The 25,810-nt window shown below is 40.6% G+C and overlaps 1 protein-coding gene across 26 annotated transcripts in view; it reads left to right on the plus strand.

The window, feature by feature from the left end:
* Positions 1-25,810, plus strand: part of myo18ab (myosin XVIIIA b) — a 250,293-nt gene that overhangs the window by 140,831 nt on the left and 83,652 nt on the right. For 24 of the 26 annotated variants that reach the window (XM_078224889.1, XM_078224897.1, XM_078224898.1 and 21 more), the window contains 9 exons: positions 6,107-6,280; positions 11,301-11,391; positions 13,622-13,814; positions 14,126-14,212; positions 14,712-14,853; positions 15,097-15,256; positions 15,435-15,621; positions 17,325-17,565; positions 24,565-24,674. In XM_078224889.1, the coding sequence (XP_078081015.1) occupies positions 6,107-6,280; positions 11,301-11,391; positions 13,622-13,814; positions 14,126-14,212; positions 14,712-14,853; positions 15,097-15,256; positions 15,435-15,621; positions 17,325-17,565; positions 24,565-24,674 (1,385 nt within the window). The remainder of the gene's footprint in view (positions 1-6,106; positions 6,281-11,300; positions 11,392-13,621; positions 13,815-14,125; positions 14,213-14,711; positions 14,854-15,096; positions 15,257-15,434; positions 15,622-17,324; positions 17,566-24,564; positions 24,675-25,810) is intronic. The other 2 variants (XM_078224876.1, XM_078224881.1) reach the window with 1 other exon arrangement.

Below are 25,810 nucleotides of genomic sequence, written 5' to 3' on the forward strand. Positions count from 1 at the left end.
TGCAGACATAGATTTTCAAATGTTTGATGCAAATTGGCAGTTGCTTTTAGAATGATCTATCCCCAAGTGATTCATCCAATACATCTATTGCCAGAAAAAGGTCTGTGATAAATAGAACAGCCCATTTTTTTATTGTCCATTTTTCACACTGATTTGCTCACCTTGCTTCGTTCGAAGATGATAATTCATCTTGGAATGCATCTGAACTGCAGTAGATCATGCCAATCTATTGATCAGCTTCAGTTAGCTGCTTCAGTTCCATATCCTTTGATATGTTTATCTTGCATGAATCTGTCGATTTCAGTGTGAAAACACCAATTCTTTGAATATTCATAGTCTTTTGGGAAAAAATGTATTCCAGGTCTCCACTACACTTTTGAATGAAAAGGTGCTTACTGATTTCCTTCCTAAATAGACTAATTCTAATTTTAAGATAATGTCCCCTTGTTTCTGATTTCCCTTCAAATATTTTAAACATTTGGATCAGATAATTCTTCAATCTTCCAGATCTAAAACTAAACATTACACAACTGCAACATAACTTCTTCCCTTTGTAGTCCTCCCTTTATAATCCAACTCCTTGAAATAAAGACCAACATTCCATTCACCCTTTTGATTGCCTTTAGCACCTGTCTTTAACTTTAAATGATTTATGTACTTGAACTCCCAAACCTCTTCCCCATGTACAGTTGCTAGTATTTCACCATTAGGAAAATACTGCAATTTAACAACCTTCTTGAACTTAAAAATGTCACACTTGACCACATTAAATACCATCTGTCATTTTATGGCCCACTCACTTCATTGGTCTATGTGCTTTCCTCTGTCTTCTGCGTTAGTTGCATCCTTTCTAATGTAATATGTTTTTAGGAGTCTTGAGCTCCCTTTATGGTACAGACATTTTGATTGTTGGTAACACCATCCTTCATTCTCCCAGTTCAGAGAGAAATTAATTGCTCACCCATAAACCTTTCTAATGGTTCATTAGATAATTCACAAAGCAGCAAAGTATCCTAAGTAGCTCAAATATTTGGTTGGAGCCAATTATGTGGCAAATCTATTCCACTGGAGTATGATATGGTAGCGTCAGTGAATCCAATGTCCAGTTAACTGCCATGTTATTTCAGAAATATAGTTAACTTGGAAATTGGCCAAATTCACTGCCATCTAAATGAGAGCCTCCTGGTTTATGAGCCAAGATTAAAGAGCATCTTTAATTGCCCTCTTCATACATTGCTGGGGGAGCTTTTGTATGTTTTAATTCCTTTTCCTCAAACACTTACAATGATCATAAAAGGTAATGGAGAGGAATGCAGCTTTGGTCCTTCAATAAATTCAGGACCCTCCTGAAACAATTCAATGGTATGCTCTAGCCAGAGGTAAATGATTGCATGTAGACAAGACCTGCATTCCACTTGATTAATAACACACAATATGTAAACAGAGGCGATTTGTCATTTGGTGTTGTAATGGAAGAGATATCATTGGGTGAAATTGTTGAACCATGTCTCAAGCTGCTTGAAGGTTTTAAAACTTAATTCCACCACAAATTTGCCTCCAATGTAGGGAAGGAAGTATTGGTATTGTGTGAATGAACCATAGCTACAATGGAAGAAAATCCATTAGTGAGTTGACTAAAAAGAGCATTACTACAACCCTCTGTAGTTGTAAAAATCTAGTTTTGCAGAAGTTTCTGTAAACCTATAGGTAGAATTCTCCCAATTTGAAACTAACTGCTGTAGTAGGAGCAGGAACATGGAGTGTTAACTGCTGCAGTGGCCGATGGAAAAACACACCAAATCTTCCGGCCCTGATCTCATTACTTATGCAGCCGGGTAGTTCATGCTGTATTCAATGGCAGGACAGGTCTGAATGGTGTGTGATCCGCCATCATGTCCAGGTGTCATGTTGAAAAGGCACCCAAGTTCACTGGCCCACTTTTAAAGATAGAAGGTGGACCTCCTAAAAATGAAAATAGGCCTCCAAGAACACAGAGACTGGAAGATCGACCTCCTGAGAACAAAGATAGATCTTCAGGACTATTCTGATGCTGAAAGATGGACACCTCCAGGATACCTGATCTGGAAGGTCCACCCGCAGATGCACCCCTGACTTAGTACAGTGATATTTCAGGGATGTGGAACAAACTTGTTTCAGCAGGTATTGCGGGTGTGTGTGTATGTTTCCTGATCTCATTATGTCCAGCATTTGCCATTCATGTTCCATTAAAATCCTTTTTGATGACTCTCCACTATTTTGAGGAACCCAAGTCCTAATTGGATTCTGGCATTTCCTATGATGTTGTGTGCCTCGACTTCAAAAAAATACTTTTAACAAATTTATGCAAGGAAGTTCAAAGCAATATAATTCCAGGATGGGCGATAGACTAGAGCAAATGGCAGGGTTACTTATTAGAGCAATTATCTTGTGGGAGGAAGAGGAAGAGTTCTGAATAGAATGCCATGTGAATTCTCATTGAGACCCACTACTGTCATTCGTTGAACAGACAAACCTGGCGCAAGTTGGTTAGATTGCAGTATGTAATAGCCCTGTGTGCTTTTGGGGAAAACCTATTCTTTATGTGGGATGGTGCTCTTAAATAATTCGGATTCGAGTTCTAGTTTTTAAAAAAAAGCTGGGTTCCAGTAAATGGTCATGTGGTCAACATGTTTGGGCGATGATCGAATAGCAGAATCAACCGGAAGTTAATAATGGGGTGAGTGGATTGCAGGAGTGGTTCTCTGTTCAAGCAATTTAGTTTGGAAGTTTAGAATAATCTGGATTGAAAAAAACATCTCCTTCAGCAGAATTCTAGGTTTTGGCTAAAACAGTTAAAACTTTTGTTAACTGAAGGTCTTTACTAACGGTGAGTTGAATTTCTGGTATAGCCAGAGGGGAGTAGGAAGGGCAGAGAGAGGGAGCTTTAGATACAAAACTCCACAGCTAAAGAACATTAAAACCTGAAGCATTCTGACCCAAGGTGGCATATTGGGTCACGGGGAGTTTGCAACCTTGGGATGGTTGGAGAAGACTTGAAGGGGCCACTTTGCCAAAGTAAACAGAAGTCTCAAGAAATCTCATCCCGTATATGAATCATTAACACAGTACCCTGGCCAAACAGTTAATTTTCCAAGTTTTGTTACGTATGTGATTTGAGTGTTTTGGGGTGTAGATCTAATGTTTGTGGAAGGAAACTGGAATTAAAACCTTTGATTTGTAGTATAACTAATTGCGTCTGTTGTGTTTTTATTATCATTAATTTAACTAAGTAGCTAAGACTGTGTAGTTGTATAGTTCATGTTCTTTGATTTTTGTGTTGTAATGTGTTTTGTTTAAACAGTGGTGGCTTCATTTTTTAGTAAATACTTGGGAGTTTGGATTATTTTTAAAAAGCCTAAAGATCTGTTACTGGTCTCTACTGAGATAACAACAAGTGATACTGAAATAGGAAGGGTATTTGATGCTTGCAGGTGGCACAAATACTACAAAATGAATTGTGCAAAATGTATAAGTGAGTGAAACGATGGCATATGTGTAAAATACTATGCGTAACATAGAGATGGCATGCATGAATGGTATTGAAAATAGTTTAGGATGAAATTGAGATAAGTTTGGAGTATTAGACCCAATACTCAACAAAGGTAACCACTATAGAGCAGCAGTCATGAGGTAAAAGAATGTGATATAGCCAAAGGGTAGAATGAAAATCCGCTCACATCTTGAGTACTGTCACCAGTTGTGGTAATTCAGATAAAAGGGGACAATTCAGGAGAACTGAAATATAACAAAAGACTGGAAAAATCTTGAGTATATTCAACCTTTGTTATATAAGAATACCTGCTCGGTAAAGCAGGAAAATCATTTCTAATTATAGTTTGATAGTAAAACAAGTGGTCAAAAGTTCAAACTGGTAAAAAGGAAGTTTGGGTTTGATGTCAAGAATTTACTTACCTAATGAATGATCAAAACAGAGTCATGGAAGCAAAAATGTTGGAATTGTTTTTTAAAAAATGGTTTTGTGATGGAGGTCCATAGAATCCCTACAGTGCAGAAGGAGGCATCAAGTCTGCACCGACCACAATCCCATCCAGGCCCTATCCCCGTAACCCCACTTATTTACCCTGCTAACCCCCTGACACTAAGGGGCAATTTAGCATGGCCAATCAACCTAACTCGCACATCTTTGGACTGTGGGAGGCACCCGGAGGACACCCACACAGACACCGGGAGAAGGTGCAAACTCCACACAGACAGTGACCCGAGGCCAGAAATGAACCCGGTCCCTGGCGCTGTGAGGCAGCAGTGCTAACCACTGTGCCACTGTGCTGCCCTCATGATTTAGAGTGTTTAATTGAAATAATGGGGCATGGGAAACCATATAAATAAGGAATAGTTGCAAGACTTACATATATGACAGACCCATACTGGTAATTTTTTCTATTCGTCCGTGGGGCATGTGCGTCGTTGGCTGGCCAGCATTTATTGCTCATCCCTAGTTGCCCTTGGAGGGCAGTTGAGGGTCAAACACATTGCTATGGCTCTGGAGTCACATGCAGGCCAGACCAAGTAAGGATGGCAGATTTCCTTCCCGAAAGGACATTGGTAAATCAGATGGGTTTTTCCAACAATCGGCAATGGCTTCATGACCGTCAGTAGATTTTTAATTCCTGATTTTTAAAAAAATTTAATTCAAATTCTACCATCTGCTGTGGCAGAATTCGAACCCGAGTCCCCAGAACTTTAGCTGAGTTTCTGGATTAATAATCTCGTGATAATACCACTAGGCCATTGCCTCCCTGCATGAGATTTTTCTGGCAAGATTAATTAATAGAAATCTTCTTTGCACATTCTATGAACTTTGACAATTTTAATGGATTTTCTTTTGAAAAACTGAACTCCCAGTTTCTTTATCCTAATGTCAAAATGGTCAGCTGCCCAGCCAAAATATGTCCAGAAATGCATATGTTAAACATCGTTGCACTCTAAAGGGAATGTTAATGGTCAGTAAATGACCTGGTTTGCTGAAACAATTGTGACGCAATCTTATGTTCAAAAGAGTGAGTGTGCTATTTTATGAGAAGTGTTCTCTGCTGTTATGAAGGCACAAAAATGCTAAATATTCAAACTGTGGGACCAAAACTTCAACTTGCCACAAGACAAGTTTTACGAGATAATGCTATAAACTAGAAAGAAAAGATTTGCGTGGAGAATGTTAAAGGCTAAGTTATAGAAATAAGTGTGTGACTTAGGGTGGGATTTTTCAGCTGGCTTGTGGCATGTTTTCTGTGGCAGCTCACCATTGGGTGATTTTTGCCTATGTCTATGCTGTTTTGTGTGGTTTGCCCACTGCGGTACGTCACATTCAGCGGGACCAGAAAATCCAACCGGTGGGAAGTGATGGGAAATTCCGCCCTTAGTTTTAATCATATTTACTTTTGAGGACTTTTTTAGTAGCTCCAAGTAAACAGTTCTCATTTCTTCCAATAAGTGTTCTGCTCATAAAACAAAACATTTGCTAACTTTTACTTTATTGTGTCTTATTCTTTTACCTGCTGAACTTATGCACTCAGTGTTTTTCTCATATATCTGGATGTGAATGTGTTTCTGTTCATCTGAAATATATTGTCCTAACTCTTGCTGTTTCAATCTGTTTCTGAATAATACGGTTTAAATGAGGTTGTATGAAATTGTAGTGGAACACTGATAAGTTTTTCTTTTTAATCTTATTAATTGTAGCTTTTTTTATGTAATATAATTAAGCACCTATGAGTACCCAAATTTGAATTGACCTAAAATTATATGGAAAGGGGTTCCAGTCAATTGTGTTTTGCTCCCACAATAAATAATATACATTCCCACTATAAATAATATAGATTCTCACTATAAATGACATACATTGAAAAATGCCCTGACTTGAAGCATGAATGCAAGTACCAGTCAAGTCTTAGTATTAAATGTCTGTTCTCGAGTTTTCAGTTCGGTTCATGGTGTCCATTTTGCTATTTTCTTCAGTTTAGTTATTTTTTTCCATATTTAATGTATGACTTTGTTTATAGTGATTTCAGCATGATCACTAATCTGATCTTTTTATTATTGTAAATTCAAGCTGGGAGGAGGCAGTTTGCCAGACACGAATGGGGCCAGAAAGCAGCCTATCTGTTGGGTTGCAATTTAGAAGAACTGTCCTCTGCACTCTTTAAGCACCAGCCAAAGGGTACACTTCAGAGATCAACTTCCTTCCGCCAAGGACCAGATGAATGTGGACCGGGAGATGGATCAGGTAAAACTCTAACACTATACTGACCAATACTGCTCGTTTTAAAAATGGTTTATTAGATGGCTTCAGGGAATGTTCTAATTTTTAAATGAGGGTTTCATTTAACAAATATGCGCAATAAAATTTGGTTAAAGTGATTGATTTGGGTATGTTCCTGTTTGGTTAGTGTAATATTGCCACATAGAAGCACATGTTTATATTTCACTGAGCCTCTTACAGCTTGAACTTAGTTAAGCATAAATAAATACTACAATTATCTAGACATCTGAAAATGCTTTACAACCAACAGATTATTTTTGAACGTAGCAATGTTATATAAATGTTGCAGCCAATTTGAATGCAGCAAAGTCCTAAAAAAAACTCTAATTTTGGCGGTATAGGTTAAGGGAGCAGTGTTGGCTAAGGTGGCAGCAGAATCTTTTGATATATTTCAACTAATGTCCTAATGTGTTCCATGTTTACACGGGCATCAAGTTGGTTTAACTACTCAGCTGGAAGATGGCACCTCTGACAATTTAATTCTCTTCAGTACTGCATGAATGGTCAGCCTAGATGATTTATCAAAATAAAAACTATTTGCTCAACGCCACCCATGGCTCCAATCTCGATGTCCTCGCCTCCCATAAAACCATTACACTCTCTCACCTTGTTAATTGTCTCGGTATGGTCCTCATCTCTGCTCCTTTAAATCCAAAAATGCAGACTTGAAAACATATGGCAGGCAACTGGTTTAGCCATCTACCACCAGATGTAAAATACTGTGCAGAATTCTCCAGCTGTTCACACCAGTGAGATCTTCCAGTCCTGCTGACTGTGCACCTCTGTCAAGGGTTTCCCGGTGGTGTGAGTTGGAATCGATAGGAAATCCCGTTGACAGCAGCGGGACCAGAAAATCCCACCGTGGGTGAGTGGCCATTGCCTCCTGCTGTGAAACACACGGCAAGGAGGCCAGAGAATCCCCCCCACTATCTGGTCCCTCTTTCATCTGCTAAAACTGATCACCATTTCAGAATCATCCTGGAATGCAAAGATGGCTTATTCTCATCTCAAGCCGCTTTCTTTTTTTTATCTTTCCCCTGCCCTGCCCCCACCCTCCCTCCAAAAAGAAATGTGAGAATATCATGGACTTCTTTCTCACTGAGCTTAATACCATTCAATCAGTTTTTCTGCTGCATCTCTGCCAAGCACAGGGCTAGTTTTCACTTGTGCATTGATCGCACTCAACTCTACTTCACCATCTCCTCTCTCAACTTCTCCACTGTTACTGATTTATAAGGACACTGATCTGACATTCAGTACTGGGCAGGCAGAAATTTCTTCCAATTAAATATTGCAAAGGCTGAAGCCATTAGTTTCAGTCACCGCTCCAAACACTTCGCTATTTTGTGATCCCCATAGAGACCAACAACTATGAATTTCCCAAGCGATAAATTAAAATAACCAGAAATAAGGGCAAGATTTCATGACTTTTACTTTTACAAGCAAACTAAAATCAACATAGATCAAAGATTAATTGCCAATCAACTAATACACCAAACTAAAGAAAAGGTATTTCCACATTAACTAACTAACTGCCTAACACAATCGAGATACATCTTACCATCTCTTGTTCTGACTATTCCAACACATTTCTGGCTAGTCTCCCACGTTCTGCCTTCCATAAACTTGAGGTACTCAAACCCATGTTTTAACTTTTACCTATTTAACCAATCACCCCTGTGCTCACTGACCTACTTTGACTCCCAGTAAGGCAATACATTGATTTTAAAGTTCTCACCTTTGTTTTCAACTCCCACCATGGTCTCACCTGTCCCCCTTCTCTATAAAGCCCTGTTGCTGTAATTATCTCATTCTGGCCCCTTGAGTATCCTCAATTTTAGTTGTTCCACTATTGGTGCCCATGGGGACAATTCTCCCCCAAAAAATTCCAAGTGTCAAATTCAAGGGAAAACTGGAGTAATTCACGCTGGTTTTTTCACTGGGAGTTCACACTAGAATCATAGAAACCCTACAGCGCAGAAAGAAGCCATTTGGCCCATCGAGTCTGCACCGACCACAATCCCACCCTACATATTTACCCGCGAATCCTTCTAACCTACGTATCTCAGGAAATTAAGGGGCAATTTTTTAGCATGGCCAATCGACCTAACCCGCGCATCTTTGGACTGTGGGAGAAAACCGGAGCACCCGGAGGAAACCCACGCAGACACGAGGAGAATGTGAAAACTCCACACAGACAGTGGTGACCCAAGCCGGGAATTGAACCCAGGTCCATGGAGCCGTGAAGCAGCAGTGCTAGCCACTGTGCTACCGTGTCGCCCAACTCTGTGCAATACACTGTGCAATACAGAGGCCACCAGCATGAGTACCATTACATTTCAGGGAGTGGGGCCTATTCCCACCCGAGAGGCTAAAACCAGCGGGCCTCTGCGCATGCGCAATGGCCCTGAACTGTCAGCCCCCCCGTTTGCTGGCCAGCATGATCCAGCGCGGATCTGATGACGCCAGAAATCCGGGGCTGGAAGATACGCGCGCGGCAGGAACGCATGCGTGAATTCTGCGCATGCCTGGACGTGAGATTCTCTCACCGTGCTGCGCTAGAAAACTAGCACGTCGGGGTGGGAGAATCACCTCCCAAGTTTTCAGTTGTCTAGGCCCTCAGCACTAGAATTCACTTTCTTACAACTCTCTCCGTCTGCCTTGTTTTTCTCCTTTTAAGGCATGCTTTAAAATCGACCTGTTTGACCACACCTTTAGTCATCTGACCTAGCATCTCCTTTATATGGCTTGATCTCTTATTTTGTTTTATAGTGCTCCTGTAAAATGCCTTGGGGCATTGTATGACTTTAAAGGCACTGTATAAAATGCAAGTTGTTGTTCTTGAAGTCTAGAGTAAAACTTAAAGCTATGTTTTTAGACTTGGGTGACAGTGCTTCCAAGTGAGCCAAATTAAACAATACTCAGCCAAAATTGCCAATATTTTTGGAATCCATTCTTATATTTGTATGTTTATATCTCCATCAATTTCAGTGCCCAAGCATGTTATTTTTTTCCCCTGAGGGATCTGCAAGACAACAGAATCCTCTCCAAATTGTCATTTCTGGAATTGCCCAAAAATATTTCATCAGGGCCCACTTATTCCTTAGCTATGTGCTGCCCCTCAGCACCATCATTCAAACAAATGGCACCTGGCTCCATTTGTACAACGATAGCACCAAATTCTATCCTCTCGCTACTTTTTTGACCCCTACACTGCCTGTGCTAAATACCTGCCTATCTGATACCAAGTCCTGGGTGAACTGCAATTTCATTTAGTTAACATTGGGAACACTGAAGCTCTCACTACGAACTCTGTTCCCTCATTACCAGTTTCAGTTCTTGGGCTTTACCGGACTATTCGCAATCTTCATGTCCTGTTTGATCCCAAGTTTAGTTTCTGCTCCGACTCTCCATCACATTTCCATTTCCACAACATTGCCTATTTCCATCTCTGCTTCAACCAGTGTTTTAGACATCTTGGCAGAGATTTTCCAATCCTGTGAGTAACAGGCTGTACTGCAGGTGGGACAGGAAAATTTGGAGAGCAGCCAGTGATGATGCCTGCCACTGGTAGGACCAGAAAATCCCACCTCTTGAGTCGAACAAATTCTTTGGTCTCCTGGATGGCCTCCCATCATCTTAGGCTTTGCTGCCAAAGTGTCAGCTGAGGATCAGTGGGAGTGGCATCTTTGCTCCTGAGTTAGAAATTCAGGTTTCAAGTCCCACTGCAAAGACTTGAATCCATAATCAAACCGTACAGTATTGAGCGTGAGGGAGTGTTCTATTGTGAAAGGTACCATTTTTTAGATATGACATCAAGCTAAAGCCTTACTTTTCGGGGACATAAAAGAACCCTTTATTATTTTGAAGATCAGGGATTCTCCCAGATAACTTGGTCAATATTTATCCCTCAACCAACACACCCCAAAAAACGAGTATCTGATCATTATCAGATGTTGCTGTTTCAGAGAATCATAGGATCCCTACAGTGCAGAAGGAGGACATTTGGCCCATTGAGCCTACACCAACAACAATCCCACCCAGTCCTGTAATCCCTCATATTTATTCTGCTAGTCCCCCGACACTGAAGGGCAATTTAGCATGTCCAATCAACCCAACCCGCACATCTTTGGACTGTGGAAGGAAACCAAGCACCCGGAGCAAACCCATGCAGACACGGGGAGAACGTGCAAATTCTACACAGAGTGACCCGAGGCCGGAATTGAACCCATATGACGTGAAGCAGCAGTGCTAACCGCTGTGCCACCATGCTGCCCTGTTTATAGATCTTTTTTGTACATTTTGTTAGGATACTGGCAGAAGTATTTAATTGACTATAAGGAGTTTTGGGACATCCCAGTATTGCCTCCCTAAATCTCTCTGCATCTCCACCTCTCTTCATTTAAGACGCTCCTTAAAACCTATTCTGTGACAAAGCTTTCCGTCACCCCTCCCTAATATCTCCTCTTTGACTCAGTTTCCACTTTTCTCTGAAAACGCTTCTGTGAAACATTTAAAGACACTATATAAATGCAACTTGTTGGGGATAGTGTTACATTGTCATCAGCTGGTGCAGCAAGTCAGCTTTGTTGTTATTCGGTACTGTAAAGCCATGCTTGCAGAAGTGGTTAATGATGCAAGTCTGTGAAATTGTTCCCCAAGCTGCTACAATCGTAGATTTCAGTCAGTTAATTTACATACTAGACATTATTGAGTGCTAATCTTATGAATACAACTGATTTGTGAATGGATACAATTACATAGATGCATATGGATTACAAGTTTGGTAAAGTGTGGCTGACCATCAAAAGGAACCCATTAGTACATGAGTAATGTCTAAGATCAAATTTGTATGTGAATTTGTGTCTAAATTATTTTTATTTCTTTTTCGAATGACTTTCATTGTCGGGAAATTTTATTATACTTGTGTTTTATTGAAAGATACAAAAGTGTGCATAACTATTATATTTTCATGTTTTAATAGGCCCTAGGATAACAGCAATAGAATGTCTGGAAGGAATGGCATCTAGTTTATATGGAGAGCTGTTTATGCTGCTAATCTCACTCATTAATAGGTGAATATTTCATAGTTTGAGTTGCATATAATGTTTCTGTAAATGCAAATGAGTTAATATTAAATAGACATTTCTAAAATTCATGCAATTCATAATTGTTTAATCCTTGGAGTATTAATGTTGTTTGTATCATTTAAAATCTACACAATTACTGGATAGTATTTACAAACACTTTGATCACAGCTCCAGCCTCTCGAACTTTCTTTTGAACTCCCTTCTGATTTTGACATCTTGTTCATTTTACCTCCTTTCACCTCACTTTTGGTGCAATTTAGTCACCTGGACCCCATGCTCTGAAATTCTCTGCCTATTGTTCCTGCTCCTCCATTTCCTCCTCCTAAGGTCTTCTTTAAAACATGGTCAAAACTTTGGCCACACTCCCTAAAGCAACTTTTTTTTGTTCAGTGTTTGTTTGTTTTTCTGCTTACACCAATACAAATTATCATAGTGTCATAGAGGTTTACAGCATGGAGACAGGCCCTTCAGCTCAACTTGTCCATGCTGCCTTTTTTTTTTAAACCCCTAAGCTCATCCCAATTGCCCGCATTTGGCCCATATCCCTCTATACCCATCGTACCAATGTAACTATCTAAATGCTTTTTAAAAGACAAAATTGTACCTGCCTCTACTACTACCTCTGGTAGCTTGTTCCAGACACTCACCACCCTCTGTGTGAAAAAATTGCCCCTCTGGACACTTTTGTATCTCTCCCCTCTCACCTTAAACCTATGCCCTCTAGTTTTAGACTCCCCTACCTTTGGGAAAAGGTATTGACTATCTAGCTGATCTGTGCCCCTCATTATTTTATAGACCTTTATAAGATCACCCCTCAGCCTCCTACGTTCCAGAGAAAAAAGTCCCAGCCTCTCCTTATAACTCAATCCATCAAGTCCCGGTAGCATCCTAATAAATCTTTTCTGCACTCTTTCTAGTTTAATAATATCCTTTCTATAATAGGGTGACCAGAATTGCACACAGTATTCCAAGTGTGGCTGTACCAATGCCTTGTACAACTTTAACAAGACGTCCCAACTCCTGTATTCGATGTTCTGACCGATGAAACCAAACATGCCGAATGCCGCCTTCAGCACTCTGTCCACCTGTGACTCCACTTTCGAGGAGCTGTGAACATGTACCCCTAGATCTCTTTGTTCTGTAACTCTCCCCAATGCCCTACCATTAACTGAGTAAGTCCTGCCCTGGTTCAATCTACCAAAATGCCATCACCTCGCATTTGTCTAAATTAAACTCCATCTGCCATTCATCAGCCCACTGGCCCAATTGATCAAGATCCCGCTGCAATTGGAGATAACTTTCTTCATTGTCCACTTGGTGTCATCTGCAAACTTACTAACCATGCCTCCTATATTCTCATCCAAATCATTAATATAAATGACAAATAACAGTGGACCCAGCACTGATCCCTGAGGCACACCGCTGGTCACAGGCCTCCAGTTTGAAAAACAACTCTCTACAATCACCCTCTGGCTTCTGTCAAGAAACCAATTTTGTATCCATTTGGATACCTCACCCTGGATCCCGTGAGGTATAACCTTATGCAACAACCTACCATTTGAGATCTTGGGATGTTTTACCAAGTTGAAAGGCTCAATATATTTGCAACTTATAAATGTAAAATTACAGAAACAAAAGGCCAAGAACAAATGTTTCATTAGCAATATCCTTTGAAATAAACACAGCTTTTTTGATGCAAATGCAGTGCCATACATGTTCAGTTCTGATGAGAATAGATTAAGGTGAGGGGCAGAAGGTTTAGTGGGGATGCGTGGAAAAACATTTTACCCAGAGGGTGGTGATGGTCTGGAATGTGCTGCTTAGGAGAGTGGTAGAGGCAGGTTGCCTCGTGCCCTTAAAAAGTACCTAGATGAGCACTTGGCACGTCATTACACTCGAGGCTATGGACCAAGTGCTGGTAGATGAGATTAGGTGGGAGGTCTAGTGTTTCTTGCACGTCAGTGCAGGCTCTTCTGCACTGTATAATTCTATAATTGTTATGCAAGTCGCCATCGAAATCTTTCCATCAACTGTGCTTGATATGCATGGAAGCCTGTCCTATTTGAGTTTCTAATCAAAGTGCTGAAAAAAAATCTACATGTGCAAAGTTTCTGTTATCCAATGCTAAAGCTATTCAAATATGTAAAGCCAAGAAATGTACAATACAATATGAACAGATTTTGGTGTTCCTGATATTACTTTTCATGCATACTAGGGCTCTTAAGTCGACTCAGAATTCACTTTGTTCGATAATGATAGTGGACACCCCTGGATTTCAGAATCCAAAGAACACATCACATGACAGAGCTGCAACTTATGAGGAACTCTGCCACAATTATGCACAGGAACGTCTACAGATGCTCTTCTATGAGCGAACATTTTTGAAAGAGCTTGATCGATACAAGGAGGTATTCTGTTTGCTACAGAACCCAAAAATTAAGCACAGCTAACTATTATAATGGGCTGTGGTCAATAAGTAATAAACTATACATTTTTGTATCCTAAGTTCTTATTATGTTAAGGCATTCAAGTAGACTCTAGCATTTCTTTGACTTAAAATGGTCGTGGTAATCTCTGTAATTACTAAAAAAATTGATAAATTAGAACTTTGAACACAATTACTTAATTCTTCGTATCTTACTGTACAATAAATATATACTAATCAAGTTGTAACTGTAATCAGAGTTAAGCCTGCTAATATATCCTCTATTCTCTCTAGGAAAACATAGAGCTTGAATTAGATGATGTAGAATCCAGTTCTTCTTTTTCTGTGGCTGCCATAGATCAAGCCTCTCATCAGGCACTGGTAAGAAGCTGAGGCATGATCATTTAAAATAGATATATATATATTTGTCACGCTGTTTCATATCCGACATAGGAAGTGTATCAAATTTGCCCTGATCAGCACAAAGTGCTTTTACAAAAGCCAGCTTGGCTTAGTAATAATGGAAAGTACACTTATTGAAGCGTGTCTTAAATAGTGTGGTTAAATAATTGATCAATAACTGCCATTAAGTCTGATGTTATCAGGATTAAAAAAAAAATCATATGCTATTAGTGTTACCATTAATATGGTGCTTTTTTTGAAATACAATGTACTGGTTGTGTATATATGTCTCTGATGCATTAAAATGTACTTTGCACTCATCATTGCTCTTAATGAGCCAGAGATTGCTTTTTCTCATCTAGAATTGAGTTTCTCTGCTGCAACATTATTAAATGAATGAAAAGCTTGTATAGCTCACAAAGCTAAGTAGGAGAGCACATTTCAGAAGTAATGCATTACTTTATATTTCTCCTGATAGGTTCGAACTTTGGCTCGAACAGATGAAGCGAGAGGGCTGCTTTGGCTGCTGGATGAAGAAGCACTACAGCCTGATGGAAATGAAGATACCCTTTTAGAACGGCTGTTTACATACTACGGTCGAAAAGATGGTGATAAGAATGGTGCAGTACCAGAAACAAATTAATTCAACTCTTAAGCAATGACACAGAACAAATCATTTCTGAATGCATGCCCGTAAAAGTCTGACCAGTATGCATTTCGGTCTAATTTTTTTTCCCCAGTAAAAGATCATCAGGATATGTCTACAACACTTAGCTACCTAGGCAACCAGTTTTGATTGAATGCTGGACGAAAGTGGAAAAAACTGCTAAAACCTTACTTGAATTTGTTGACTTGTTTTACAGGCCAGAGCCCATTGCTGAAAAGCAACAAACCACACCACTTCATCTTAGGACATTGTTACAATACCAATTGGGTAGAGTATGACACAACTGGCTGGTTGAATCATGCAAAACAGAATCCTGCCTCCCAACATGCAGCTGTCCTACTGCAGGATTCACAGAAGTAAGAAGAAGCCGGTTTTTTTTTGTCAAGTCCTTGGTATAGTATTTATAAGATGCAAGTAATATTGACCCAACATGTAGTTTTAATTCTTTTTGTGTAGGTGTTAGTGGTTCAAGTTTTGAATTGTAATGTATTTCTCTGCCTTTTTGTATGATGCAATTTGCAATTTGTTTTCCAGGAAAATCATTAGCAATCTGTTTATAGGCAGAGCTGGATCAGTCACGGTATTGTCTGGTTCAATTGCTGGCCTGGAGGGAGGATCCCAGCTTACCTTAAGAAGAGCCACGAGCATGAGAAAGACTTTCACCACTGGTGTAGCTGCTGTGAAGAAGAAATCGTCTTGCATTCAGATTAAGCTCCAAGTGGTCAGTAAATCAATAAAATAGGTTCAGCGTTTAGATATAATTTTGTTTAAGATTACGTTGGGATGCATATTTGCTTGGATTACAGTTAGCAGTTGTAGTGGCTGTATAAAGAATGATTTATTTATTCAGTTGCTGCTCATCATTTTTATTCATGGCAGTAGTAATTTGAATTGCTCCGTAAAACAACACCATAAATCAAAAGATCAGATGTGTTAATAGGTTTAATTTTCTTTGACTTTTAAAAATATTAGAGATTCTTTAAAATTAACCATCAGTAAATTATAATTCTAATTAGATTAAATTCCATTAATAAAAAAAGCCCTTTTAAATACAATAGAAAATAACGTTATTAATTTACAGCTGCATAATAATGACTGTTTATCTATTGCTAGTGCTAATATTTTAACAAATCTTACTTTAGTTTTACTCCTTGATGGACTTGTAGATTTTTGACTGAACAGATTTAATTTGACTCCTGATCAATAGGTAAAATAAGGCTTGCTGTATGTTTAAAATATAACTGCGTTCTCGTCTTGTTAAAACTACAAGCATCTCAAAACTGTTTCTGTAAGGTTAATGGCTGAACATACAGATTTCCAATTTTACTAGATGGCTTTAAGGAATTCATAATCTATATGTTACATGGTTATCTTTATGTTCAGTAAAACTGAACTTTCCAGAAACTTTTACTTTTATCCAGTTCATAGAAAAATTTCCTACTTGCGTGCAAGAAGGTCTTTAAGGGAATATGGGAAAATCAAGTTGGTTATTGCACTCGGCTTCCTCCTTTTCTGATCCTAATTCAGATACTTCTGAGATAAGGACTGATAATTTCACCTTTCTAATTGCTGTTATGGGTTCTAACCAATGTTCTCACTAAGCTGTCCATTTGCATGACTGGAAAGTGCTATGCACTCATGATATTTAACCTAGAACAAGTGTGCAGAAAAAATTGCACATATAGCACTTTGGAAAACCTGGCTGCGCATGGCAACATGATTTTACAGAAAACATTAGCTCTGGATTTGAACATTAATGTTCTGGAACATTAGCCCTGTAATCTTTGGAGTTCAGAAGAATAAGAGGCGACCTTATTGAGACATATAGTATTCTCAGAGGCCTTAACAGGGTAGATGCTGAGAGGTTGTTTCACCTTGTGGTAGTGTCTAGGACCAGAGGGCAAAATCTGAGTAAGGGGTCATCCATTTAAGACAGAGATGAGGAGGCATTTCTTCTCAGAGGGTAGTAAATCTGTGGAATTCTTTACCGCAGGAGACTGTAGAGGCTGGTTTGTTAAGTATGTTCAAGGCTGAGATAGACAGAATTTTAATTAGTAAGGAAATCAACGGTTATGGGATAAGGTTGGAAAGTAAAGTTGAGGATCAGTCATGATCTCATTGAATGATGGAGCAGATTTGATGGGCTGAATGGCCTACTTCTGCTGCTATATCTTGTAGTCTAATGGATGGTAAATTTGAGCACCTCAGCAGGAACCTCCTGTAAAATCATGTATTTGGCAATTCTTCAAACATGATGCTGGCTGTATTAATTAATTTGTCCATTTCTAAATGCTCGGTAACTTTATCTCAAATTAAGAATTCTAAATTTCTCTTCTACATGGAATGTTCAGGGAAAGTCCTTTTTTTGACACTTATAGAAAGAACGTATAAACAATACCTGAATTCAGTTTTTTTTTTCCATAGGATGCTCTTATAGACACAATCAAGAAGTCCAAGATTCATTTTATCCACTGTTTGTTACCTAAAACTGATGCCTTTACTGAAACAAAGGTGTCTCCAACTCCTTCTTTCAAGTCTGGAATCACAGAAGCTGATGCCCAGGCAGAAAACTTTGAATCAGGTCTGATGCAGCTGGATGTACCACTGCTTCGAGCCCAAATTAGAGGCTGCAAACTTCTTGATGCCCTTCGAATATATAGACAAGGTAGATTCTGTTAAAATACAAGTTTATTGATCAGTTTTCAAGGTCTGTGTAATAAGAGTCTGTTTTTTGTGATTTTCCAAACATAAGAATAACCAATAAAAGACAGAGGACTGAATTTTATGTGCACCCGGCAGCTGTGTTTCCCACAGGGATGAGGGGGAAAATGTAAAATGGGGCGGGTTCCCTTCCCACAACCTCTAACTTCACCCCTATAATACCGAGAGTGGGCAGGTGCTGAAATCAACACCCACCTGCCATATTAAAATGACCAATGAAGGATGACCAATCAAGCCTGTTTACCCAAGTAAAGCACTGTCCACGCCATAACAGGTTTGGCATGGGGAGCAGGGAACCCGATTTTTAACCTCATATGGTTAAAAGGCAGAAAGGAAGGGGAAAGGATTCTCTGTTCATGGGCTGCCCTTTACTGAGCAGGCCTAACCAATTTTCCAGCAGTTCCAGAGGAAAGGACTTTCACTCCAGTGACATGCGGATGTCCCACTCAGCCTTCATTAAGGAGCCCCACAGCACTTGATTGCTGCTACATTAGTTGGTGTGGAGCCAGTAGGCGGCTCGCTGGCATGGTTTCCAGGAGGGTGGGCGTACTGTCCAAACACAAGGTGGTGGTGAAGGGTTGGGGAGAGATCCCAATTGTCAGTCCCAGGGACCAGTTGTGTGATGTAAGCAGTGCTGTAAAGAGACATCCTTCTACCCATAACTGTCCTCACTTCCCCTCACGCTGGATTTTCCTTGGTCCTGTGAAGTCTGGCCATCCACTAAAATTTGCAAACATGTTGGAATCATTTGTTATCGGCCTCATTAAAATATTTTAAATTGGCTGCTTACCTCTGGTAAAGGTGGATTGGGGTCAAGTTTCCGATATAAGAAAAAATTAACATCTGGCCCAATCCCGACTTTACCAGTTTTCACTATAAAAACTCAGCCTGTTTTCTTTTGTGGCACAATGGTTAGCACTGGTGCCTCACAGCTCCAGGACCCGGGTTCACTTCCAGCCTTGGATGGCTGTCTGCGTGGAGTTCATGTTCTCAGCGTCTGCGTGGTTTTTCTCCGGGTGCTCTGGCTTTCTCCCACAGCCCAAAAATGTGCAGTTTTGGTGGATTGGCCATGCTAAATTGCCCCTTAGTGTCCCATTAGCCACGGGAAATGTGTGGGGTTACAGGGATAGAGCAGGGGAAAGGGCCTAGGTGAGGAGAGTCAGTGCAGACTTAGTGGGCTGAATAGCCTCTTCTGCGCTGTAGGGATTCTTCTATGAATCAATGAAACCCATTTAAATAACGTTGTACTAAACTGCTCAAGCCTGCTTATTTTAATTTTGAGAACTCCTTACATGATTAACTATAATTTTAAGATGTTGATTTATGATTGTTCTTGAAACTCTTTGATGTTTGAGCATTTCATATATGGAAAACTTTTGATAGCTGTTGACTAGGAAGGACTTTTTGTCTTGATCTCATTTGATTTTATCTTCAATAAATATTTAATATTAATTGTATTGATCATTTTAGATCTACAATCCTGATGATGAATAAAGCAATTAAAGTTATTCCTCTATCAGAGGAGCATAAGCTCTTTGCAGTAAGATTGAAATATACAGCTCCTCAGTGTTTGAGGATCTATAAAGGTGCATGCACTTTGTATCGCTGTAGAAATGCGATACAGTGAAATGCTGGGAAATGGTGCGAGCCTTCTCAAGAAACTTATCTGATTTGTCTCACAGTTTCTAAGTACTCATTTTCCCAATGATTGGAGAGAAATTCAGAAATTAGTGCCAGGGTACACCTGGGCAGTACAACTCCAGAAGTTGTTTATTCCTGTTTGGTGCAAGAGTGGTAAGGGAATTGTGGCCAGACCATGGCTTACAAGGGAAATGGGGTGGCACAGTGGTTAACATTGCTGCCTCACAGCACCAGGGACCCAGGTTCGATTCCTGGCTTGGATCGCTGTCTGTGTGGAGGTTGCATGTTCTCCCTGTGTCTGCGTGGATTTTCTCCGGGGCTCCGGTTTCCTCCCACAGTCCGACAGACCGTGCTCGTTAGGTGCATTGACCTGAACAGGCGCTGGAGTGTGGTGACCAGGGGAATTTCACAGTAACTTCATTGCTGTGTTAATGTAAGCCTTACTTGTGACAAATAAATAAACTTTTAAATTGGAGGTAGTACCAGGTTCAAGGAATAAGCATACAAATTGGCAAGGAAAAGCAATAGGCCTGATGATTGGGAGCAGTTTAAAATTCAGCAAAGAAGCACCAAGCAGTTGATTAAGAAGGGAAAATTGGAGGGGAACATAAAAACTGAATGTAAAAGTTTCTATCAATATGTAAAGAGAAAAAGATTGACAAAAACTAATGTAGGCTCCTACAGCCAGAAACAGGAGAATTTATCTCCAAATTTGCAGATAATTCAAGTTGGGTGGGAGGGTGAGCTGTGAGGAGGATGCAGAGATGCTACAGCCTGATTTGGACAGGCTGAGTGTGTGGGCATGGAGGACGCAGTATAATATGGATAAATGTGAGGTTAGACTTAAGAAAGTGGCCCTGGAAGTAGTAGATCCATTGGTTGTTTTCCAAAATTCTTTGGACTCTGGAATAGTTCCTACAGATTAGAGGATTGCTAATGTAAGCCCGCTATTCAAATCAGGAGGTAAAGAGGAAATGGAACTATAGGTGTTGGATTGGGGGAAGGCTAACTTTAGTGGGATTAGGCAGAAATTGGCAGCTCTTGATTGGGAGAGGCTGATTGAAGGTAAATCCACATCTGGCATGTGGGAGCCTTTTAAGGAACAGTTGTTAGGGCTACAGGACAGGCATGTGCCTGTAAAAACGAAGGATAGGAAGGGTAGGATTCGAGAACCGTGGATAACCAGGGAAATTGAGGGACTGGTCAAAAAGAAAAGAGAGGCGTATGTTAGGTCCAGGCAGCTAAAAATGGAGGGAGCTCTGGAGGAGTACAAAGAAAGTAGGAAAGAACTCAAACGGAGAATTAGAAGAGCAAAAAGGGGTCACGAAATGTTCTTGGCAGACAGGATTAAGGAGAATCCCAAGGCATTTTATTCATACGTTAGGAACAAAAGGGTTGTCGGGGAAAAAATCGGACCTCTCAGGGACAAAAGTGGGGAATTATGCTTGGAGCCCAAAGAAGTAGGGGAGATCCTAAATGAATACTTTGCGTCGGTATTCACAAAGGAGGGGGATGTGTTGACTGGGAGTGTCTCGGAGGGGAGTGTTGAACCGTTGGAGAAAATCTCCATTACAAAGGAGGAAGTGTTAGGTTTGTTAGAGAATATAAAGACTGACAAATCCCCAGGGCCTGATGGAATCTATCCAAGGCTGCTCAGGGAGACAAGAGATGAAATTGCTGGGCCTCTGACGCAAATCTTTGTCTCGTCACTGGACGCAGGTGAGGTCCCAGAAGATTGGAGGATAGCTAATGTGGTCCCGTTATTTAAGAAGGGTAGGAAGGATAACCCGGGTAATTATAGGCCGGTGAGCTTGACGTCCGTGGTGGGGAAGTTGTTGGAGAAGATTCTTAGAGATAGGATGTATGCGCATTTAGAAAGGAATAAACTCATTAACGATAGTCAGCATGGTTTTGTGAGAGGGAGGTCATGCCTCACTAACCTGGTGGAGTTTTTTGAAGAAGTGACCAGAATGGTTGACGAGGGAAGGGCCGTGGATGTCGTCTATATGGACTTTAGTAAAGCGTTTGACAAAGTCCCTCATGGTAGGCTGGTGAAAAAGGTTGGATCTCATGGGATAAAGGGGGAGGTGGCTAGATGGGTGGAGAACTGGCTTGGTCACAGAAGACAGAGGGTGGTAGTGGAAGGGTCTTTTTCCGGCTGGAGGCCTGTGACTAGTGGTGTTCCGCAGGGCTCTGTATTGGGACCTCTGCTGTTTGTGATTTATATAAATGATCTCGAAGAAGGTGTAACTGGGGTGATCAGTAAGTTTGCGGATGACACAAAATTGGCAGGACTTGCAGATAGTGAGGAGCATTGTCAGAAGCTACAGAAGGATATAGATAGGCTGGAAATTTGGGCAAAGAAATGGCAGATGGAGTTCAATCCTGATAAATGCAAAGTGATGCATTTTGGTAGAAATAATGTAGGGAGGAGCTATACGATAAATGGCAGAACCATAAAGGGTGTAGATACGCAGAGGGACCTGGGTGTGCAAGTCCACAGATCCTTGAAGGTGACGTCACAGGTGGAGAAGGTGGTGAAGAAGGCATATGGCATGCTTGCCTTTATAGGACGGGGCATAGAGTATAAAAGTTGGGGTCTGATGTTGCAGATGTATAGAACGTTGGTTTGGCCACATTTGGAATACTGCGTCCAGTTCTGGTCGCCACACTACCAGAAGGACGTGGAGGCTTTGGAGAGAGTGCAGAGGAGGTTTACCAGGATGTTGCCTGGTATGGGGGGGCTTCGTTATGAGGAGAGTTTGGGTAAACTGGGGTTGTTCTCCCTGGAAAGACGGAGGATGAGGGGAGACTTAATAGAGGTGTATAAAATTATGAAAGGCATAGATAGGGTGAACGGTGGGAAGCTTTTCTCCAGGTCGGTGGTGACGTTCACGAGGGGTCATAGGTTCAAGGTGAAAGGGGGGATGTTTAACACAGATATCAGAAGGACATATTTTACACAGGGTGGTGGGGGCCTGGAATGCGCTGCCAGGCAAGGTGGTGGAGGCGGACACACTGGGAACGTTTAAGACTTATCTAGACAGCCATATGAATGGAGTGGGAATGGAGGGATACAAAAGAATGGTCTAGTTTGGACCAGGGAGCGGCGCGGGCTTGGAGGGCCGAAGGGCCTGTTCCTGTGCTGTATTGTTCTTTGTTCTTTGTTCTTATAGACCAGTGAGGTTAATGTCGGTATTGGGGAAGTTGCTAGAGTCGATCAAGGATTTCATAACTCGGCATTTGGAAGGCAGTGGTTTAATTAGACAAAGTCAGCATGGATTTTCAAAAGGGAAATCATGTTTCACAAATTGATTGGAAATTTTGAGGATGTAACTAGTAGAGTTGAGCGAGGAGAACCAGTGGATGTGGATAAATGTGAGGTTATCCATTTTGGTAGCCATAATAGGCAGACAGATTATTACTTGAATGGGTGTAAATTGAGAGACATAGATACTCAATGAGACCTTGGAGTCCTCGTGCATCAGTTGCTGAAAGTAAGCACGCAGGTACAGCAGGCAGTGAAGAAAGTAAATGGTATGTTGGTCTTCAAAACGTGAGGATTTGAGTATAGGGATCGGGATGTTTTGCTGCAATTGTATAGGGTGTTGGTGAGGCCACACTTGGAGTATTGTGTGCAGTTTTGGTGTCCTAATCTGAGGAAGGATATCCTTGCTATAGAGGGAGTACAGCAAAGGTTTACCAGGCTGATTCCTGGGATGGCAGGTCTGTCATATGAGGAGAGACTAAGTCGGTTAGGATTACATTCACTGGAGTTTAGAAGAGAGAGAGGGGATCTTATGAAGACTTATAAAATTCCAACAGGGTTAGACAGGGTAGATTCAGAAAGAATGTTCCCAATGGTTGGGACGTCCAGAACTAGGGGTCATAATTTGAGGATAAGGGGTAAACCTTTTAGAACTGAGGTGAGGAGAAATTTCACCCAGAAGGTGGTGAATGTTTGGAATTCACTACCACAGAACGTAGTTGAGGCCAAAACGTTGTCTGATTTCAAGAAGAAATTAGATATTGCTCTTGAGGCTAAAGGGATCAAGGGATATGAGTGGAAGGGGGGATCAGGATATTGAATTCAATGATCAGCCATGATCAAACTGAATAGCGGCGCAGGTTCGAAGGGCCAAATGGCCTACTCCTGCTTCTCGTTTCTGTTTCTACAGACTTCAACACAGACCAGTCTGTTTAACCTCTTGTGATGGAAAGTTTTTATAAACAAGAATCCGGATCAATGGTCACAGTCACTTAAAGTGTGGATTAATTAAGGAAAGCCAGTACTGACTTGTTAAGGGAAATTCATGTTTAACTAATTTGATTGAGATTTTTGTGAGGTAACAGGGTTGATGAGGGTAATGTGGTTAACATGGTTCGCATGGACCGCCAAAAGGCATTTGATGAAGTGCCACATAAGTCTTATCAACAAAGTTAAAACTGATGGAATAAAAGGGACAGTAGTAGTATGGATAAAAAGTAGGCTTAGTGGCAGGAAATAGAATAGTGAGGAATGCTTTATTTTGGACTAAAGGACGGTATAAAATGGAATTCCTCTGGGGGGTCGGGGATGGGACCATTGGTTTTCTTGATCTATAACAAAGGCCTAGATGTGTGTGCAGGGAACCCGCTCAAAATTTGCAGATGGCACAAAACTTGGAAGTATTGTGAACTCTGAGAAGGATAGTGATGGACTTCAAGAGGACGTGCCAGATGAAATTTAATATAGAGAAGTTTGAAGTGATGTATCTTGGTAGGAAGAATGGGTAAAATAAAGGATACCATTGTAAAGGAGGCATTGGAACAGAGGGACCTTGTGGGGTATTTGTGCACAAATTATTGAAGGTGGAGGGGCAGGTGGAGAGAGATAAAGGTTAATAAGTATACAAAGTCCTGAACCTGGTAAATGGAGCCGCAGAGTAAAAAAAAAGCCACAGAAATTATGAGGAACCTTTATACAACGTTAGTATTGGTTCAGTCTCAACTGAAGTATTGTGCTCCATTTGGTAAGCATACTTTAGTGAAGATACGATGGATTAGAGAGGGTTCAGATGATATTTGTGAGAATGGCTCTGGGGATGAGAGCCCCGGAGTGGGTGGGAGGGGGGAACCAGCTGAGTTGCTCTTAGAGTCAGAATGGGCAAGAGAGGCTGAATGGCTCTCTGCTATAACCATACTGTGATTCTATAAACCATGTTAGTTGACATCCGAATAAAAGTTTTCATGTCTTTTGATGAAGTGGAATGAGTAAATTAAAACAAAAATTAAGCAGTGCCCTTCTTACTGCAATCTGTAGGTTATCCAGATCATATGGTATTTTCTGAGTTCAGACGACGTTTTGATGTTCTTGCACCACATCTAACAAAAAAGCATGGACGTAACTACATTGTTAAAGATGAGAAACGGGTGAGTTAACTGATATTTCATCAAATTTCAGCATTGGTCTTCTGATTAGACATACTCTATCCTATCAATTTTAACCTTCCCATTTTTATGGAAGATATCTACTGTTGAGTGATACAAAACTTAATGGAAATATTCATTGAAAATGTGTAAAATGGGCTGGGTCCATCCATGTAAAAGCACTGTTAATGAGGGTTACGACCAAGCTCCCACTAATTAGACAAGAAAATAAATGTTGAAGCAAAATGTTGGTTAGCAGAATTCTCATCTGTTTTGAAAAATTTCATTACACTAGTATTAAAATGTTCTTCCAAAATTATTTGTACCATAATATTTTCCAGCTTTGAAAGACTATTATTTGAATGCAGAACATACTAGTTTCTGTGATTTTGAGGTACAAAATGAAGTTGTAGGACTCGATGGATTACCCCAAACTAGTAATGTTTACTGTTTTTACATGACAGCAAAATGATTTTGCAGTAGCAATGAAAAAACACTTGAAAAAACATTTCTAAAAACATATTAATTAGTGGCAGGTAAAAGCAAATTACTGTGGATGCTGGAATCTGTAACCAAAAGAGAGAATGCTGGAAAATCTCAGCAGGTCTGGCAGCAGCTGTAAGGAGAGAAAAGAGCTGAAGTTTCGAGTCCAGATGACCCTTTGTCAAAGCTTTGACAAAGGGTCAAATGGACTCAAAAGCTTTGACAAAGGGTCACCTGGACTCGAAACATCAGCTCTTTTCTCTCCTTACAGATGCTACCAGACCTGCTGAGATTTTCCAGCATTTTCTCTTTTGGTTAATTAATGGCAGTGTTTCCCAAACTTTGCCAGCTGCAGAATTTGGCCTCCCAAGAGTACTGAAGGAACCCTTGAGAAACATTCTTATTATGCTGAAGATTTAAACCACAAAATATGGTTCTTGCGCAATAGGTACAAACATACAAAAACAAACTTAAAAGATGTTTTTATGCCTTAAATGTATACATTTATGACAGTAAAATGTTCCTTTCCATTATTTTTAATGGGAGCGCACACGCTCACCCTGGCACACTCTCTCTCTCTCTCTCTCTCTCTCTCTCACACACGCGCGCACACGCACGCCCCACCCCCCCACATGACCCTGGCTTCTCTCGTGCCC

This window comes from Mustelus asterias, chromosome 12, assembly GCF_964213995.1.
Source record: "Mustelus asterias chromosome 12, sMusAst1.hap1.1, whole genome shotgun sequence".
In the NCBI taxonomy this organism is placed as follows: domain Eukaryota; kingdom Metazoa; phylum Chordata; class Chondrichthyes; order Carcharhiniformes; family Triakidae; genus Mustelus; species Mustelus asterias.